This window comes from Mus musculus, chromosome 2, assembly GCF_000001635.26.
Source record: "Mus musculus strain C57BL/6J chromosome 2, GRCm38.p6 C57BL/6J".
NCBI classification, from domain to species: Eukaryota; Metazoa; Chordata; class Mammalia; order Rodentia; family Muridae; genus Mus; species Mus musculus.
Window position 1 is genome coordinate 175,133,911 of NC_000068.7, and position 19,171 is coordinate 175,153,081.

The 19,171-nt window shown below is 41.7% G+C and overlaps 1 protein-coding gene across 5 annotated transcripts in view; it reads right to left on the reverse strand.

The window, feature by feature from the left end:
- The window catches only part of Gm14393 (predicted gene 14393), a 92,752-nt gene extending 75,957 nt beyond the window's left edge, over positions 1 to 16,795 (reverse strand). For 3 of the 5 annotated variants that reach the window (XM_030251943.1, XM_030251942.1, XM_030251940.1), the window contains exon 1: positions 8,022 to 16,795. In XM_030251943.1, coding sequence (XP_030107803.1) covers positions 8,022 to 8,024 — 3 coding nt within the window. In that variant the 5' untranslated portion in view covers positions 8,025 to 16,795. Of the gene's footprint in view, positions 1 to 3,347; positions 6,559 to 8,021 lie in introns of those variants that run through there. The other 2 variants (XM_030251944.1, XM_030251939.1) reach the window with 2 other exon arrangements.
- Positions 16,796 to 19,171: the final 2,376 nt, after the last annotated feature.

The window sequence follows — 19,171 nt, forward strand, 5'->3', positions numbered from 1 at the left end:
AACAATGTGAACTTGACCAATGTTACCTGTGCTAGTATGTGTATAGAAATAAAATAAAATCATATTTCCTGACTCCGATAAAAATAACACAAAGTGACCCTGAAAGTGTTATAAATCTGACCCTCCAGATACTACTGATCTGTCTTCAAACAGAGAGGCCCCATGCTCTAGAGCTCTTATCGAAATTGTTGATGATGAGAAAGTTGGACTATGGCTCAATAGCTGTTCATGACCCTTAGTAATTTCATGTTAAACCAGCCCCACCGAAGTATACAAAACAATGCTGAATGATAATTTAATGTCTGCTTCCTGCCATATGCATTATGTTCCAATCTGTCCTATCCACCCACCCAGCACCATCAACACCTGAGAAACTTCTGCATGTCAGAAGCTTTTTTTGTAACCAAGAATTGAAGTTCTGTGAATCATGGCATTTTGACAATAGTTAACAGAAAGATAAAAGGAATCTAATCAAATATTTCTGAAGGATGATCCTGATCAGCTCTTTACTACTAACTTCTAAAGTATTTATAAAACTAGTCACACAAAACTGAATACAGAAGGGTCAGGAATTCTAGAAATCAAACCATTGCTTTTCCAATGTTGTCCTACTACACACCAAAGGCAATTCCTGTATATACACACTGCATAGTGACATTTAAGTTTCATACCTTGCCACTCCCAGGGCTACCGAGCCTCTGGGACCCCTGTAAATCCACACTTAGGAAGAGTCAAAGTACGAGGAGCTCTGTTATGATCACCACATGGACCAACAGAACCACACTCTGACCCACAGTCCATTTAGAACCAGCAGATCAGACTCAAATAGCTCTGCAGACTTGCTCCTCCTGTACTCTCAATGGAGATTACTATAATAAACAGGGGATGGCTTGTGGTCTTCCAGGCAGCTTGTAACACATGCATCTGAGCAGAATCCTGTAAAGAACCTGTAAGCTACCTTCCCCTAGTGTTCCTGAATGTTAGGCCTGCTCATAGTCCCTCATTAGCTTGGAAAAGCCAGCAGGGCCTCAGGGCAACAGCAGCTCCTCTACTGTGGGATCACAGAGCAAGTGACTCAGACAGCTGAAACCTTCCAAACTCTGCTGTTACACCCTACAAGCAGACATAGCCCTAGTCTGGAAAATTTACATTGAAAAGAATATTCTAGTCCTGCAGACCAAGTATTTTCCATTTAAAAGGCCTAGGGTCCTTTCTTTGTATATTCAATTATGCATGCAGCCAACTCTTCTTCATAGTGGGGAGGTCCTGCAGACAAACTGGGATCAAATTCATACATTAACAATATTAAAAGTAAAAGTGGCTATGAATTTTAAAGATAGAAACTTTTAATGGGCAAAAAAAAGGAAGAAAATGAAGAAATAAAATGTAAAGACATCACTGCTCCTAGGTATGGTGGAGGAGAAAGTATATTATACACAAAAGAGTGAACATAGCCAGACCCAGTTATACCTGGGATAATACAGAGTAGACTGGGACCTTGTGGAGAGAGGAAGGAGGGCAGAAGCAAGAGCCAGATCAAGATGATTAATGATAGATGAAAAGCCCAGTTCCTAAATGATTGGATTTCATAAGGAATGGCAGCTGGGAGATTGGCAGTCCTATTGCTGGGGTAGATGGTGAGGTATGCCAGCAATATGGTGTCACAACGAGGGCCTGTGATCTCATTTGACATTGCCCTAATCTGAAAAATGCCCGAAGATGACCAGTATGGAATTTAACTGATTGTGCAAAATTGATTACTTGACTCCTCATGGTGAATGTCAACTACTGCCAAAGCAGAAAGGCCTCACCTACCTTATTCCTCCTCCTTTTCTGTGCTGCAAGTATACCAGCTTCAAAGTTGGTCAGTGAACTCAACCTTATACCTGTCCCTCTTTATTTGTAATCCCCTAATTTGTAACCCTGTAACCCTGGGAGGTTAGACAACACTCATTCCCTGGTGTCTTTTGTCTCACTGATCAGTCAGAACCCAGCCTGAAAGCAGTTGTAAGACTGTTTTCCAAGCCCTGGGCAGCAGAGGCTGGAAGAGGAGTTCAAAGCAAGTTTTAACTACATGACATAAAGAAAGTAGGAGCTACAAGAGATGTTTCTCTAAACAGACAGATATGAAATCTCTTTAAAAATAGGAATGAAATTCTTAATTTGGGGGAAATATTGGAGAATAGAAACACGTAAGACGTCAAATCACCTATGCATAATGAAAATGAAATTCAGAAATGTAATACCAAAATTTAATATTTAAAAAGATCAATATAATTGAAAAAATATATTCCTGTACTGATTTGAAAAAGATCAGGCCCTTACTGGTAGAAGGAATGTCATTAATAAGATAGCATTTGACCTTGCCCCTATGTGCTTTGTTAACTACTGAGACCTATAATGTGACACACACAGTTACAAGTAATGGCATGTGTTTTACATTTTTGAGCTCACTTAAATATGTCACCCAAGGATTGCACATGTTTATCTAATACAGATCCTGAAATGGGAATTCATTACTAACTGGTTCTAGCTAACCTGCCCAAGTTGAACACCCACCAATCAGATTTTACTAAACTATATCCATAAATTAATACAATCTGTGAAGTTATCAAATAATTCTCACTGCCCTAATCAGGACCTTCTCCATAAGAGTGACCCCTGCAGCATACTCCCCTTTCCTTTGGTCTGTGACCTAGCTCTTGTCTGCACTGTTTTACCTGACAGTGTACACAGTAAGCTGTTCCTCTGGTTCTCATCCTGCCAAGTGTATTTCCACACACAAGCCCCTGCCACAAAGGTTTTGTCCAGATGCAGGCTTATAATAAACTTACTCATAGGCCACAGCCTGGTCCAAAAGGAGAGACTAAGTCCACAAGGGACCTCACAGGGGGCCCCATCTGTCTGGCTGATGCTTACCATCCTGCCTCTGGGAAGACCTATTACATGAGCATCCTTTGCAAAGATGCTTGCTCACCCCACTTCGTTGGAGATGAAGTTGCACTTACCATGTCTGAAGTTCTTTTTTTTTTTTTTTTTTTTTTAAAGATTTATTTATTTATTATATGTAAGTACACTGTAGCTGTCTTCAGACACTCCAGAAGAGGGCGCCAGATCTTGTTAGGGATGGTTGTGAGCCACCATGTGGTTGCTGGGAATTGAACTCAGGACCTTCAGAAGAACAGTCGGGTGCTCTTATCTGTTGAGCCATCTCACCAGCCCCCCATGTCTGAAGTTCTAAGCTTGCCTGAGCTAACCTCACAGCACTCAGTAAAAATAATAAGAACCGATTCCACAGAAAATCTGAGAGCAGCTGAGTTACACAGAGACACTTGCAGGCTTAGTACCTGGAAGAGTCACCTCCTCTTCTGCCTGGCAACTCCATGTGGAGGTTTTGATTGGCCATTGAGTCTTGAGTGACTTGAGGACCATGCTTAGGGTCAGAGTGTCTGTAGGGACACAGCACAATGGTTCCAGCCTGGGCCAATCCTTTTCCATATCTGCAGATTTCCAGTTCAGTAGCACTAGTGTGTCTCCTCCAATAGCCTACCTGTCTGTTCTCCCGCCAAGCCCTTGGGAGGGGCTAAGATTCCTGATCCCTGCTGCTTACCTGCCTGCCTCTCCACCTTTCTGGTCAGTGACCCTGGGTTCACTGCTTTGAAAGTTTGGAGCTTGCCTGAGCTCCAAATCCAGCACTCAGGAGACATTTCCCCTTCTTCCTCCTGGAATCAAGCTGGATAGCTTGCATACCCCATCAATCAGCTGACACTGGAGTTACCAAACTGTCCACAGGTGGTCAGTGCCAGAATATTAGCAACTGAAGAGGGATTTTAGGATATAAGATTTTGTTTTGTGGCTTCAGGCTGGGTTCAGGTAAATTGCAAGTACTTTCTACCTAATGGCTATGAGACAAGGCTCAGAGCAAAGCAGGACACATGACACTGTGGAGCACTCAGTGCATTAATTAGAACAATTGTCCTCACTGGGTTGGTAAAACAAACATAACAACAACAAACCTACACCTATATTAGTAAAATATATCACTGTACTGATTTGAAAAAGATCAGGCCCTTCTTGGTAGAAGGAATGGCATCAACAAGATAGTGTTTGACCTTGCCCCTAAGTGCTTTGTTAACTACTGATGTCTACAATGTGACACACACAGCTACAGATAATGTCATGTGTTTAATATTTGTGGGCTCACTTAAACATGTCACCCAAGGATTGCACATATCTCATAATACAGATCCTAAAATGGGAATTCATTACCCACTGGTTCAAGCTAACCTGCCCAAATTAAACACCCACGAATCTAGTTTTATATACGTCCATGCATAATTAATACAATCTGTGAAATTACAAAATCATTCTCACTGCCCTAATCAGGCCCTTCTCCATAAGAGTGACCCCTGCAGCATACTCCCCTTTCCTTTGGTCTGTGACCTAGCTCTTGTCTGCACTGTTTTACCTGACAGTGTACACAGTAAGCTGTTCCTCTGGTTCTCATCCTGCCAAGTGTATTTCCACACACAAACCCCTGCCACAAAGGTTTTGTCCAGATGCAGGCTTATAATAAAGTTACTCAGAGGCCACACCCTGGTCCAAAAGGAGAGACTAGGTCCACAAAATACCTCACAGGTGGCCCCATCTGTCTGGCTGATGCTTACCATCCTGCCTCTGGGAAGACCTTAGAGAAACTTGCAGGCTTGGTACCTGGAAGTCACTGCCTCTTCTAACTAGCAGCTCCATGTGGAGGTTCTGATTGGCTATTGAATCTTGAGTGACATGAGCACCACCCTTAGGGTTAGAGTGTGCTCCTCCAATAGCCTACCTGTCTGTTCTCCCGCCAAACCCTTGGGAGGGGCTAAGATTCCTGATCCCTGCTGCTCACCTGCCTGCCTCTCCACCTTTCTGGTCAGTGACCCTGGGTTCACTGCTTTGGAGCTTGCCTGAGCTCCAATGAAAGGACTCAGGAGGCAATTTCCCTTCTTCCTCCTGGAATCAAGCTGGATAGCTTGCATATCCCATTAATCAGCTGACACTGGAGTTACCAAACTGTCCACAGATGGTCAGTGCCAGAATATTAGCAACTGAAGAGGGATTTTTGGACACAAACTTTGTTTTGTGACTTCAGGCTGGGTTCAAGTAAACCGCAAGCACTTTCTACCTAATGGCTATGAGACAAGGCTCAGAGCAAAGCAGGACACATGTCAGACACTGTGGAGCACTCTTGTTAATCAGCACATTGTCCTCAGTCGGTAGGTAAAACAAAAATAACAACAACAAACCCACACCTATGTTGGGAAAATATATATCACTGTACTGATTTGAAAAAGATCAGGCCTTTCTTGGTAGAAGGAATGGCATTAATAAGATAGTGCTTGACCTTGCTCCTATGTGCTTTGTTAACTACTGAGATCTATAATCTGACACACACAGCTACACCTAATGGAATGTGTTTTACATTTCTGATACATTCTATCTATATAGTATAGATCCTAAAACAGAAATTCATTATCACTGGCTCAAGCTAACCTGCACAAACTAAGCACCCACAAATCTAGTTTTATTTAATATCATGCATTATTTAATACATGCTGTTAAATTACAAAATTATTCACCCTGCCTGACTCTTATCCTTCTCTAGAAGGGTGACACCTGGAGCAGATTCTCTTATGGTTTTATCTATGATCAAGCTATTTCCCGCCCTGTTTCACCTGACAGAGATAACAGTAAACCATTGCTCCTGTTCTCTACTGAAGGTGGAAAAAATGAATAGTTCATTATATGACTCAAATGAGCAACTATAAAACACTACTTTGCTACATTCTTTAAATCAAGAATTTAGGAATTTATATCAAGAGGAAAGCAAGGTCATTGCCCTGGGGAGCAGCAGACCAGGATCAAGGCTTCCTGAGTCAACATAGCTTGTCTTAGACACATCTTTATGACGGGAAGAAGAGACAGCTCTCCCAGAATTAACATGTCATCCCAGAAAGAAATACTCCATATACAACTAAAATATTAATTAGGAAAATTTTCTTAATGGCAGCATGGATTCAGCTGCGGCTAATGCTCAAAGACCATCCAGGCAAAAACAGGTATTGGATTCCACACATGCTCTCATCCATAAGTTTATTTCCTGTTCAGTCCCCAGGTTATTTTGAACAATTTCAATATGGACTGGAGATTACAAGTCCTACTTAAGACAGCTAGGAGATATACAAAGCAAAGACCCCCAGAACATTTATTAAGTGCCTCAGAGCCCTGAAATAGCAAGCCATTTCTCAGAGATGGGTTCCTGAGTTGGAGGTCGCAGGAGATGAGAAAAATAGCAAAAGTAGAAGGTAGAATTTACAACAGCTGCAGTAGGGAGAGCTTACACAAGCTATGTCTTATGCCAAGAAAACTTTTAAAGAGTAGCATCAGTCCGGTGTGGTGGCGCACGCCTTTAACCCCAGCACTTGGGAGGCAGACGCAGGCGGATTTCTGAGTTCGAGGCGAGCCTGGTCTACAAAGTGAGTTCCAGGACAGCCAGAGCTACACAGAGAAACCCTGTCTCAAAAAAAAATCCAAAAAAAAAAAAAAAAAAAGAAGAAGAGTAGCATCTTGTATCCTACTTACAGGGATAAGTGGAAAGAAATGGAGACCTCTATGAAGTTTGCAGAAGCTAGAATACACTGGGACAAATTCAGGAGAAGTCTAATAAAACAACCCTGCACAAGGGAACTGCCAAGTATCTAAAAAAAACCATTACTGACCAAGCCCCCAGTGCACTTGGGGACCCTACTCAGTGCAGGGTGGCACAGAATTACTGCATGGCACAGCAGAGATGGAGGTGGAGTTGACTGGCACTGCAAAAGCAGGTTTGCAACTTCCCCTCCCTGCCTGCATTCCTTTCTATTTGCTGGAACCCTAGAACCAAGGCTGGCAAGAGATCTCCATGGAAAACCTTTGGTACCCAAGCCCACAAGCTACTAGGGCTACTGAGCTTCCCACACCCCCATTAATCCACACTCAGGAAGGGGCAAAGACAAGGGCCTCTGCTATGATCACCACATGGACCAACAGAACCACAGTCCTTGGAACCAGCAGATCTGACTCAGATAACTCAGTAAACTTGCTCCTCCTGGCCTGGCAAAGGAGACAATTACAATCACCATGACATGGCTTTTGGCCTTCTTCACAGTTTGCAACAGATGGCTCTGAAGAGACTCCCATAAAGAACCCCAAGCTACCTTCCACTAGGGTTCCTGATAGAAAGGCATGGACAGAGTCCCTCATTAGCCTGGAAAACACAGCTGGGACTCAGACAACAGCAGCTCCTCCACTGTAAGATCACAGAGCAAATGATTCAGACAGCTGAAGCTTTCCTGGCTCAGCAATTCCACCACAGTTGCAGACAGAGCTCTAGTCTGGGAAATTTGCATTCACTAAAATTTTCCAGACTCCACTTATTTTCCTTTTTAAAGGCACAGAGCCTTTCTTTGCAATTAAAGAACATTATTAAATTATACAGGCAATGTCCAGTGCAGCCATCTCTGCTTCATACTTGGGAAGCCCTGCAGCCAAACTGCAATCAAATTCACACAGTAACAAAAATTAAAAAGAAAACCTCCCGCCAGAAGGCCATCCTGTGCTCCAGCCCCGGACCTGACCAAGGACGCTCGCTCGCGTGGGAACCATTCAGCGCCCGCTCTCCCCGACTTCTCCTCCCTTTGGCCCCGAAGCCCAGTGCCACCCCGGGGACCCCATTCTGTCCTAAGCTCTTCCGGGGTATCCAGCGTGGGATGCTGGAGACTGGGAACCCGGTGCCTAGAGCTGCCCTTTTCCACCACCCACCGAGTTGGGTCCGTGCCTTCCCACGGCCAGACAGCCACCCGGGGCCATGTGGAAAGCGTCCTGCAGTCCTCCCGCTCCTGCCTGCCCAGGGCAATGGATCTCTGACCAGAAGCGAGTTCTCTCCCACTCCCCTCTTTTCCCCACACCGACGGCACCGCAGGAGATGATCTGGCACTTACCATGTTTGGAGTTCTGAGCTTGACTAACCTTCTCTCACAACACCCAGTAGAGTCACGCAGAACACATCACACAGAAACTCTCATGACCCCTGAGTTACAGAAAGGAGCTTGCAAGCTTGACCTGGAAGAGCCGCCTCCTTTTCTGACTGGCAGGTCCATGTGGAGGTTCTGATTGGTTATGGAGTCTTGAGTGACATGAGCACCACCCTTAGGGTTAGAGTATGTTAAAGAGACACAGCATAGAGGTTCCAGCTTTGGCCAAACCTTTTCCAGATCTGCAGATTTGAAGTTCATTAACACAAGTGCCTCTCATCCAATTGCTTACCGGTCTGTCCTCCCATCAAGCCCCTGGGAGAACTTAAGACTTCACACCCCTGCTATTCAACTGCCTGCTTCTACCCCCTTGTGGGCAGTAACTCTATGCTTCCCTGCTTTGCAAATTTGGAGCTTCCTTAAGCTCCAATCACAGCACTCAGAAGATATTTCCACTTCTTCCTCCTGGATTCAAGTTAGATGGCTCTCACAGTCAATAAATCAGATTACAATGGAGTTAAATCTGTCCCAAAAGTGGAAATGTGCCCAGAATATTAACAATTAAGAAAGATTTTAGAAAGCAATATTTGTTTGGTGCCTTCAGGCTGGGTTCAGCTACACTGCAAGGAGTGTTCACCTGGTGTTTCTGAGACAAGCCTCAGAGCAAAGCAGGAAACAACAACCACAAACTGACAGCTGTGCTATCAAAGATTCTCCTGATGAACAGAGCTGATAGAATGAATCTCTATTATATAGTTAATGTATTTATTAGAATGACTCACAGGATGCCATTCAACCAGTCCAAAAATGGCTGTCTACACAATTAAAATTTCCAATAGTGGTTCAGTTCATGTGGCTTGACGTCTCAACTAGTCTTCATTATATACCTTAATTTTCAAAATTATGCACTACTGCCAAAAAATAAAACAAACAAAAAAAAACCACACACACAAAATAACAACAACAACAAAGTTGTTAGAAAGAGGTAGGGCATTAAGGCAAAGAGATAGAGCTACCATCTTCAATGTCTATTATATATGTAGGCTGTCACCATAAGCTGTTGCCTAGATCCAAGGTGGATCTTATCACCCCAAAAGACCCAGATTAAAAATACTTTTCCCAGATTGAAAACTACAATTAAGAAAAATCCCTCACAGTACCCAACTCTTTCTGTTTCAGCTAATTCCAGATGTGTTCAATTTGACTGACAAGAATACCTAGCACAGCAGACAAGACAGAACAGCTGCAAACGATTTTTCCGGTGATGGGTAAGGAGAGCACAGGAGCCATTTCCAAAGCAATGCCTTTCTTCAAGTGTGGGAGCATTGAGATTTTACTCAGGGAATCTAGACACATTTACACATAAGTTTGCCTACTCCTATGAAAGTTAAGTTAAATTCTTTTCTGAAGATGGTCAAATGTAAAAGCTGAGATATTGAAGGGCATTCTTACCTCATAGTCATCCAGAATCATCCATAAATTATAAAAATGTTGGACATAAATGCATCTGGAAAGTTCCTCTTGTATTACAAGGTCTTAGCTGTAAATCAAGGGAAAGGTGAGAACTCATTTTGAACTTCACGAAAGTGGGAGCTTGCAATATGGGCGTGTTCAGAAGAGGATAAAGCCTGAAAATGCACCCAAGTGTCACACCTCTTCCAAAAAGGCAGACCTGTGTTCCTAACCAAACAGTTCCACAAACTAGGAAGTCTATGTGAGCCATATTAATTTAACCTATGAGTCTATGGGAGCCATATTAATTTAACTACCATCTGTCTCCTCAAACGTGAAAACACCTGTTTACCTAACATCACTGTACCATATCCTAAAGAGAGCCTATTATGCTTTCAACACACAATGTCACAAAAGAAGCCTTACCAGAAAGAATCAGAGCATTATAAACAATGAACAGAACAAACAAGACCAAAATTCAACAGGGAATCCATCAAAACTTACAGTTTCTTGTTCAGCAACTTGAGATTATGATGAAATTGCCTTAGCCACAAGGTCTTAGGAATTCCCACTCTTCTAGCTCTGTCACCTGAAGCACACACAGCTTTGTTTCCTCAAAGTCACTATCTTCTTTCAGCTTTCCTCAAAGCTGGTGTTTGTATCTCAAATCTATAATGTATAGCACTCTCTCTTATTTTATTGAAAGTAGGTTAGTGGGCTACAGGGATCATTCAGTTGTTGTTAAAAGCACTGCTCAAACCCATTTCACTTCCTAGCACTCAAATGGGAGTTCACTCATCTGTAGCTACACTTCTATGAAAATACTTGAGTATAAGCTGGTACCTGGCATTGGCTTGGATGGTTACATAAGTGATACATTTGCTCTAAGTCCTGACATCTAGATGTAAGATTAATGATATCAAAGTATACCTTGTTGTCAAGGACCAAGCCTAGGCTTGGAGACTGGTAGAGAGAGAAGGGGTGTCTGGGAGCATGAAAACAAAGGACTGGTAGTCAAGTCCTGTGTCCAAGCTGTCAGTCTATGCTCTGCAGGAGACAGCTTCCCATCCTCCTTTCGCTGTGTTCTGCTTTCTCTCTGATCTGCTTGCTCTGCAGGTCTCCAGACAGCTCTCTGTCTATGTTCTGCTGGAGACTCTTCACCAACCAGCTATCTCCTGCTATTCTAAAAAAATTCACTCAGTAGGTCATCTCCTGCATACCATAAACACAATCTACTATTATATCTCTCAACCCAGCCATTTACTCCAGGTTTCCTTTTGATTGTCTTAAGAAATAGCATCCTGTGTCCACAGGAACTTATTTCTTATGAGACAGGAAGCACACATTTTCTTTTAACCTTACAAAAGCAGATATCTGCCTGCCTCTGTGAAGCATAAAGGCTAAGCTCAAACTGGCTGGGTGGGACCCAGGCCTGAAATTACCATTTCTACCACACATGAGACTAAATTTGCTCTTTCCCAGGCTGATCCTGAAATCACCAATTTGTCAGCCTTTCTAAGCATCATCATCATCAACAACAACAAAAACATTAGCTGGGTGAGATCTTCTGTGATCACCACTTTCCAAATCTCTTTATCTCCTTCCTTAGTATCTTTCTGAGAAGTTGGCTTTCATTCCTTTAGATTCTTGACGTCCCTCATAATTTATATACATTATTATTTATTGAGAAATAATATATTTTTTAATCAATGTTTTAGGGGTCTGTTCCACAGTCTTAAGGGCTCGCTTGAAAGTCCCAGCATTTACCATTTGGCTGAGACTTTAGCCACACCTTCGCTTTTGGACTTGTGCTGTCTCTGATCATCATGCACTCATTAATGTTAACAGGGAGAACATTCCTTAAAGGAGAATTGTAAAATATGTACATTTTTCTGTAAACAAGCCTTAAGCTCATGGTAGTCATTAGCACTTTCAGAGGCTCACATCCACTGGTCCTATGGGAGGGGCAGAAACCACGCCATTCTGTAGTAACCAACTTTTTATATGGTTTCAAGGGGCAGAAAAGAGCATCAGCAACTAGGCACAATATGATTGGTGGAACAGTGCACCCTTTAAACTGGCCTTTAGGGAATGTGGTGACAAGGAACTTCCCTTGTCTGAAAGGGGGCAATGGTCCATCCTGTGGAATGTGTCCCCACCCACAGGTTGGTTCCTGCCCTTGGTCTGAGAAATGTTAATTACCCTCTCCCTTATGGAGGGGCAAGTGTTTCATGACCTTTGCAAAGTTCCTGAGTTGACCTTTTCAAGAGACCTTATTGCGAAGCTGTGGATAAAGTAAGACTCTGCCAAGCATCAGCTTACAGGGAACCCCCTGAGTGAACAATGCAGAGCAGAAAATCAATGCAAAAAGCAAGAGGATTTATTGTTTGAATGTTTTGGGATTATACTACACCTGAAGGAGAGGTGGTGACCTCGTGCAGCCCATTCGTTAATTTTTTTATACAGTTGTCAGAGCAGCAGCAAGTAGACACAATGTGACTAGTGGAAGAGTGTACCCTTTAAAGAGTTTGGTCTTTATGGGCTGAGGTAGCAAGGGCTTTTCTTGGCTGTGGGGGTGGGGGGAGTTCAGAGGAGGAAAGAGAGGTGATGGGGGGATGGGACCTGTCTCTTCACCTTGAGGAGTGTGTCTATGTGCTCTGGGTTTCCCTTATCTTCATGTGGTCAGCAGTAGGTCCCCCCTGTGGTCTGCAGAATTTAATTAAATTAGCTTCTCCCTTCTGGAGCACAGGGGTGCCTACATGTTCTATGACCATTGTCTTTCAGGAGGGGAGGGGTCTTGTGGAATTTCCCAAAGTTGCTGAGCTCACCTTTTCAGTAGCATGCAATGCATTTCTTCAGTCCAGGCACTCAGAACTCAGAGGAGATCCCTGAGATTTTGGATAGCCATTGTTACATATCAACACACACACACACACACACACACACTCACAAACTCACGGGAAAAGAAAAACAAAATTAATAACATGATAAAAAGAGCATTGGGGAATTGGGACAGTATGATAACCCTTAAAGTCATTTAAGATGTTTGGAACCAATGCCATACAATCATTTTCAAAAATGAATATAGCCAAACATAATAGCATGTGCTATCAATTCCAGAAGTTTGGAGGCAAATTCACATCCATGAATTTGAGGACACACTGCTCTACATAGTCACGTCCATATTTTTAAAAAATAGTTATGGTTGCACTGTCAAGAACAAAGGAGCAATGACCTAAATGATGTGAAGTAAAAAGTTATTTTATTTCCAGGCCAATCCTGCAGTCTCCTCTGAATTAGGAGAGAATAGCAGCCCTGAGTAAAAACACAGGAAATTTTCTATTTCAACTCAAGGCCAAGGTTCATAGTAGGTGATTACAAAACTAGAATTGCTTTGCAGTCAGTAATTTAGTTGAAAACCTGGCAGCTCAAAAACCATACCATGAACACTGGAAACAATTTACACCATGTAAATCTTAAGATTATTGGGGAAAAACAAGTCAAAATGAAAAGTTGTCCTTTAACATAGAACATGAGTAGAGAAAATACCGTACTAAACAATATAGAAATTACTGTATTTTTTTCTTTAGGATTAATTTGGAACAGGAAAAAGAATAGTCTTTAACTGGCCCTTAAAATATAGTTTAGATTGTTTATCATCCTTTTTTTTTTTTTGAGACAGGTTCTCATTTATAATGCAGCTGACCTTTACTCACTAAATAAACTACAATTTACAACACTTATTGGATCTGTAATAAAGAGTAGTATTTATTTTATCCTGTGTTTTGGGCCACCATTACTTAAATGAGAGTCTTCAATACAAGGTGGACCTGATTCATGATTTGGTATTGGTTGGGTTAGAAGTAAAGGAGAATGTTCATAAAGGGGTTGCTTCTTCAGGGAAGTCTATAATTGTCAATCTTGGGATCATGCCTAACTTCAAAGACACAGGACAGATTATAACTGCTCTAGAGATAAAGTTTGAACAGTATTCCATCCTGGTTCCTATAGTTGAAAGGGGGGATTTTCTGGGTTCTGACCTTCCACACAACACGGGTGTATATTTACTTTTCTATTGTTATTATAAAACACACCATGGACAAATTATAATTGAAGGCATAAAATCGGGTTTACAGTTCCAAAGTGTTAGAGTCAATCATAGCAGCATAAACACATGGCATCAGGCAGAGATGAGAATTCATGTTTTGATCCACAGGCAAGAGGTAGCTAGCAATATGGGCATGGTCAGAAGATGTTAAAACCTGAAAATGTACCCATGTGACAGACCTCTTGCAAAAGGGCTACATGTATGATCTCTCTCCCAAAGAACTCCACAAACTAAACATAAGTTTTCAAACATATGAGTCTATGGGAACCACTCTCATTTAACTACTACAAGTTTTTTCAGAAGTAAAAACTATTTTTATCTGACCATACTGTACTATATCCTTAAGACAGCCATTATGTTTTCAACATACAGTGTTATAATAGAAGCACACCTTACCAGAAAAAAATCAGAGGATAGGAAAGAATAAACAGACCAAACAAGACCAAAATTCAGCAGGGAAAACACCAAAACTTATAGCTTCTTGTTCAGCAATTTGAAATTATGATGAAATTGCCCTGACTCTAAGGTCTTAGGTATACCTACTCCTCTAGCTGTGTCACCTCCTGCATACATAGTTTCCTTTTAAAAAAATTTAAAAAGATTTATTTTTTACTTATATGTAAGTACACTGTAGCTGTCTTCAGACACACCAGTAGAGGATATCACATGTCATTATAGAAGGCTGTAAGCCACTATGTGGTTGTTGGGATTTGAACTCAAGACCTTCAAGAGAACAGTCAGTGTTCTTAACTGCTGAGCCATCTTCCAGCCCCTACATAGCTTCTTTCCTACAAACACCACTATATTCTTCATGCTGCTGTCCTCAAAGCTGGTCGTTGGATTGAATCTTTTGTGTATAGTATTCTCTTTCATTCTATTGAAAGTGGGTTAGTGGACTGCAAGGATCCTTCAGTTCTTTTTTTGCCATTTTTAAAAATTCTTATTTAATTATTTTATGTAAATGAGTACACCATAGTGGTCTTCAGACACAGGAAAAGAGAGCATTGGATCCCATTACTGATGGTTGGGAGGCACAATGTGGTTGCTGGGAATTGAATTCAGTATGTCTGTAAGATCAGCTAGTACTCTTAAGCACTGGGCCATCTCTCCAGCCCACAAATGCCATTTTAACATTTAAAATCTATATTTAAAAAAAAAAACAGATTCATTAGGTCATTATCTTGGCTCGTGTACCTCAAATTCCTGTCTATTAATTTTCTGTATTTTTCTTGAGCATTGGCCATAGTACACAATAATTAGCATTTCAATCTGATGCATGCTTATCATAGAAACACCAGCTTTCCGACAGTATGAAATCACTGGGAAACTGGGTAATGACTAAGCAAAAATGTTAAATAAAGTAATGCTCACACCTACATTAAGAACTATTTGTTGTCAGACATTATCAAATGGATATACAGAAAATACTCATAGTGAAGAAAACGAAGTCTTCTGTGTAATATAATATATAAAATTGAGAGACAGTCCCTAAAAACAGAAAAGCTAAACATATCCATGTAATATTAGAACTCATTTAGGCACAATTGTTTCAACACAGAGAAAAAACTAGACATAGAATCATTGTCATATGGCAACAAAGAGAACAAAAAATTAGGATGGTGCCTCCATAAGAGACAGAGAACAGCACTTTCTATTGACACAAAAATTGAAGGTAAAATAGCCAAGCTCTCCAATACATACAAGAGTCAATCCCTAGTGAAAGATCTTCTTTTTTTTCCAATTTTTATTAGGTATTTACTTCATTTACATTACATTGCACCTTTCAAACCCTTTTCATTTCCTTGTACTCACGTGGCACTCACCATAGTCTGTAACTACACTTCCATAAGAGCTATAAATCAAAATAGTTGGGTATTAGCTGGGACCTGACATTGACTTGAATGGTTTCTGAAAGTCCTGACATCTAGCATTAAAAATCAGTGATATCAAAATATACCTCTGTTGCCAAGAACCAAGCCTGACCTTAGAATGGGGTTCTGAGAGAAGGGGTATCTGGGAGTAGTGAAATCCAACCCAATTGCTTTCTCTCTGTTTTGCTTTCTTTCTCTCTGACATGCTTTCTCTGGAGAGCCTCAGATCCCCCTCCCTCCCCATCCCCATTGGTTCTTCTGGAGATGGTTCTTCAAGCAGTTCTCTCTTACTATTCTGGAAAATTCCCTAGCTAACACATGAAATAACAAAAGACTCTTCCCTCAAACATAAATTAACCATAGCCATAACAATTATCTAAATTACAAACAATGGTATGTAATTAACATATAGTCCATCATATTGTCGATTAGAAAAAGTATTCTACCAGCTATCCTGACTTAAAGAGTTTACAATTTCATGCCCATATTATGTTCTAACTTTAAGTTGTACTACCATGAAAACCAGACTTCCTTTTTTCTCTTTTTTTAAAAATATATTTTATTAGGTATTTTCCTCATTTACATTTCCAATGCTATCCCCAAAGTCCCCCATACCCTCCCCCCCACTCCCCTACCCACCCACTTCCACATTTTGGCCCTGGCATTCCCCTGTACTGGGGCATATAAAGTTTGCAAGTCCAATGGGCCTCTCTTTCCAGTGATGGCCGACTAGGCCATTTTTTGATACATATGCAGCTAGAGTCAAGAGCTCCGGGGTACTGGTTAATTCATAATGTTGTTCCACCTATAGGGTTGCAGATTCCTTTAGCTCCTTGGGTACTTTCTCTAGCTCCTCCATTGGGGGCCCTGTGATCCATCCAATAGCTGACTGTGAGCATCCACCTCTGCGCTTGCCAGGCCCCTGCACAGTCTCACAAGAGACAGCTATATCTGGGTCCCTTCAGCAAAATTTTGCTAGTGTATGCAATGGTGTCAGCGTTTGGAAGCTGATTATGGGATGGATCCCTGGATATGGCAGTCTCTAGATGGTCCATCCTTTCATCACAGCTCCAAACTTTGTCTCTGTAACTCCTTCCATGGGTGTTTTGTTCCCAATTCTAAGAAGGGGCAAAGTGTCCACACTTTGGTCTTCGTTCTTCTTGAGTTTCATGCGTTTAGCAAATTGTATCTTATATCTTGGGTATCTGTGAGCACCCGGCTTGCCAGCAAGAGAGACGCCACAACAGGATCCTTCTACACACGTTTATTGGGAGAGCTTGATTGCAGAGGCGAAAAGACCCTGAGCCCCAGAACTGGTGCTGCTTATATAGGCCTAGGAGAGGCGTGTCTACACCTGATTGGTTATGCTTTCAGTACCTCATTTATATGTCCACACCCGATTGATTATGCATTCAGTACCTCATTTACATGCCCCGGGCCAGGCAGTGACTCAGCAAAAAACTCTACTGCACATATGCACATTGGTTGTTTACCCCAACTTATGGGTGGTGGCCAGCAGTATCCAGTGCCACCTTGTAATGGCATATGTGGCTTCCCACATCTCCCCCTTTTAATTTTAGTAAAATGATGCTGGACTAGGCCTGTGCAATTATGTCCATCCGCCGTGGCTCCTGTTTTAGGTCGTTCCTCTAGTGTCACAGCCTTACCCGTCATAGGGTAACCCTATCGCTACCAGGCCCTGTGTCTTAGGTTGGTCTGTGCACGAGGAAAGTTGCCCGTCTCTGGATACCGCGGCGCTGTGTGACAGTAACTGCTAAATGACCTAGGGCGAACTCTACAAAAGAGGCCAGCCAAGTTTTAAGGAAATGAATTAGCGGGGAAATCATGATCACCCTACCGCGTGCAATGAGGAAACCTCAGCGATGTGCAAGGGCTGATCAATGATCATTGAGTCTCTCTCTCATCCCAGTGCAATGGATCCATAAATCCGTGGGGTGCAAGAGCAGAGGACTCAGCTGCCGACTAATTCTTGAGCATAGATAACCAAACTTCAGGGGAGGTGGCGTTTTCAACGGCTAAAAGTGCCTGAGTTATAATCACCTTGTCACGTTTTTGTTGGGTTCTGAATTTGCAAACCAACCAAAGCATGAACACCAGTTCACAGCATATGGCAGCATCAAACAAAATCACTCCCATTCATTCCTTAAAGTAAGAAAATGCAGAGGTAAGTCAAGAGGTAAAGTCTCCAAGGGTCACTGGTTCCACTCTGGTTCCATTAAGGTTCAGGATCTGTATCTGCAGCTTTGTCTGCAACCTTTCCAGCTCCTGCGACTAGTTCCCCTTCAGATAATTCAATAAATCTGTACTTTTAATAAAAGAATCATTAATATACGTAATGGGAGTAATGCACACATGCGGGGTTGATGCCACACAACTAATTTGTATGACATCCATCATCTGTTCCATGTTATGTTGTAAAATATCCACTCTTTGATTCACTAACATTAACCCTGAGGGGATATGAGAATCCACCCTTTGCAGGGTAATCAATGCCTCAGACGTTTTTTCTGCTACCTGATTTATGGTGTCAGCAGTATTAACTTGATTGGCCATAGCAATTCCTGCAATAACCGCTGATGCTGCAGACACCACAATGGCAATAACAATGGCAGCTGTGATTCCAAAATCTCTCTTTTGCTGAACAAGACTCATGATTGGGAATTTCTCTGGATCTGCCTCAACAGGCACAGGGACAAAGGTTGGTAGATGTACCACTAAGGCTAAGAACTTGGTTCCATTCCAGCATTGCGTCAAAAAACAAGTGACATTTGTACAATCTAACCGTTCTGTATTATTTTGAAATTCAGCCAATATAAAGAAAAATGGAGGACTAACACAAACTTCTACTGGAGAAGTAGTCATATTTCTGATAACTCTATTAGATGTCACATTATCTAAATGAGCAGAGTTATTGGAGAGTGTGGCAGAAACATTAAATATCTCATGAAAGGTTTCAGTCATCAATGCAAAGGCTGACAAACTGGTACTAGCACCTGCCTCATTACTTAAAATCTATTGGTAATATGGCCAAATATTTGCTTTCCCCATAGCATCTCCTTTATCATTCATTACGGCAAAATCCAATGGAGGTGACAAAACAAAACCCTTTGCTATTTCTTTCCGAGGAAAAATTTTTGATTGACAAGGTGAAAAAACTATAGGAAATGTAAGGTCCGGATGACACCAAGGCATGCTGTGTATAGCAGTAGCATGGCCAACAGGCCATCGTGATCTTTTGGGCATAGTCACATTTCCCTTTATCATAATAGTGGTGATGTTTATAGGTGAAGTAACATTATTTCCAAAATCACCTGAGTCTGATTGTGCTCCTTGAACAACTTGCGTTAAAGCATTAAATAACACTCCAGAGCTCACTTTATTTTGGTTAATGGGATCTGCCCAATTAGAGATAATCTTTTTCTTTAAAAACATGCAGGGTGTAAAAGATTTATCCACATTATGCACAAAGCATAGTGTATAATTCAAATGAAAACTCATACTATCATACACACGTGGATCTTGAGGAGTTTGTTGTGCACAAGGCACATCCAGAAAACATTCAGTTGCAGTAAACAAAGGCAAGGTAGAAGAATTGGAATGTACCGGTAAGGGTACTGGCCATGATCTCACTACGGCCCACAAAGGTATACTTATCCCTGTCTCAA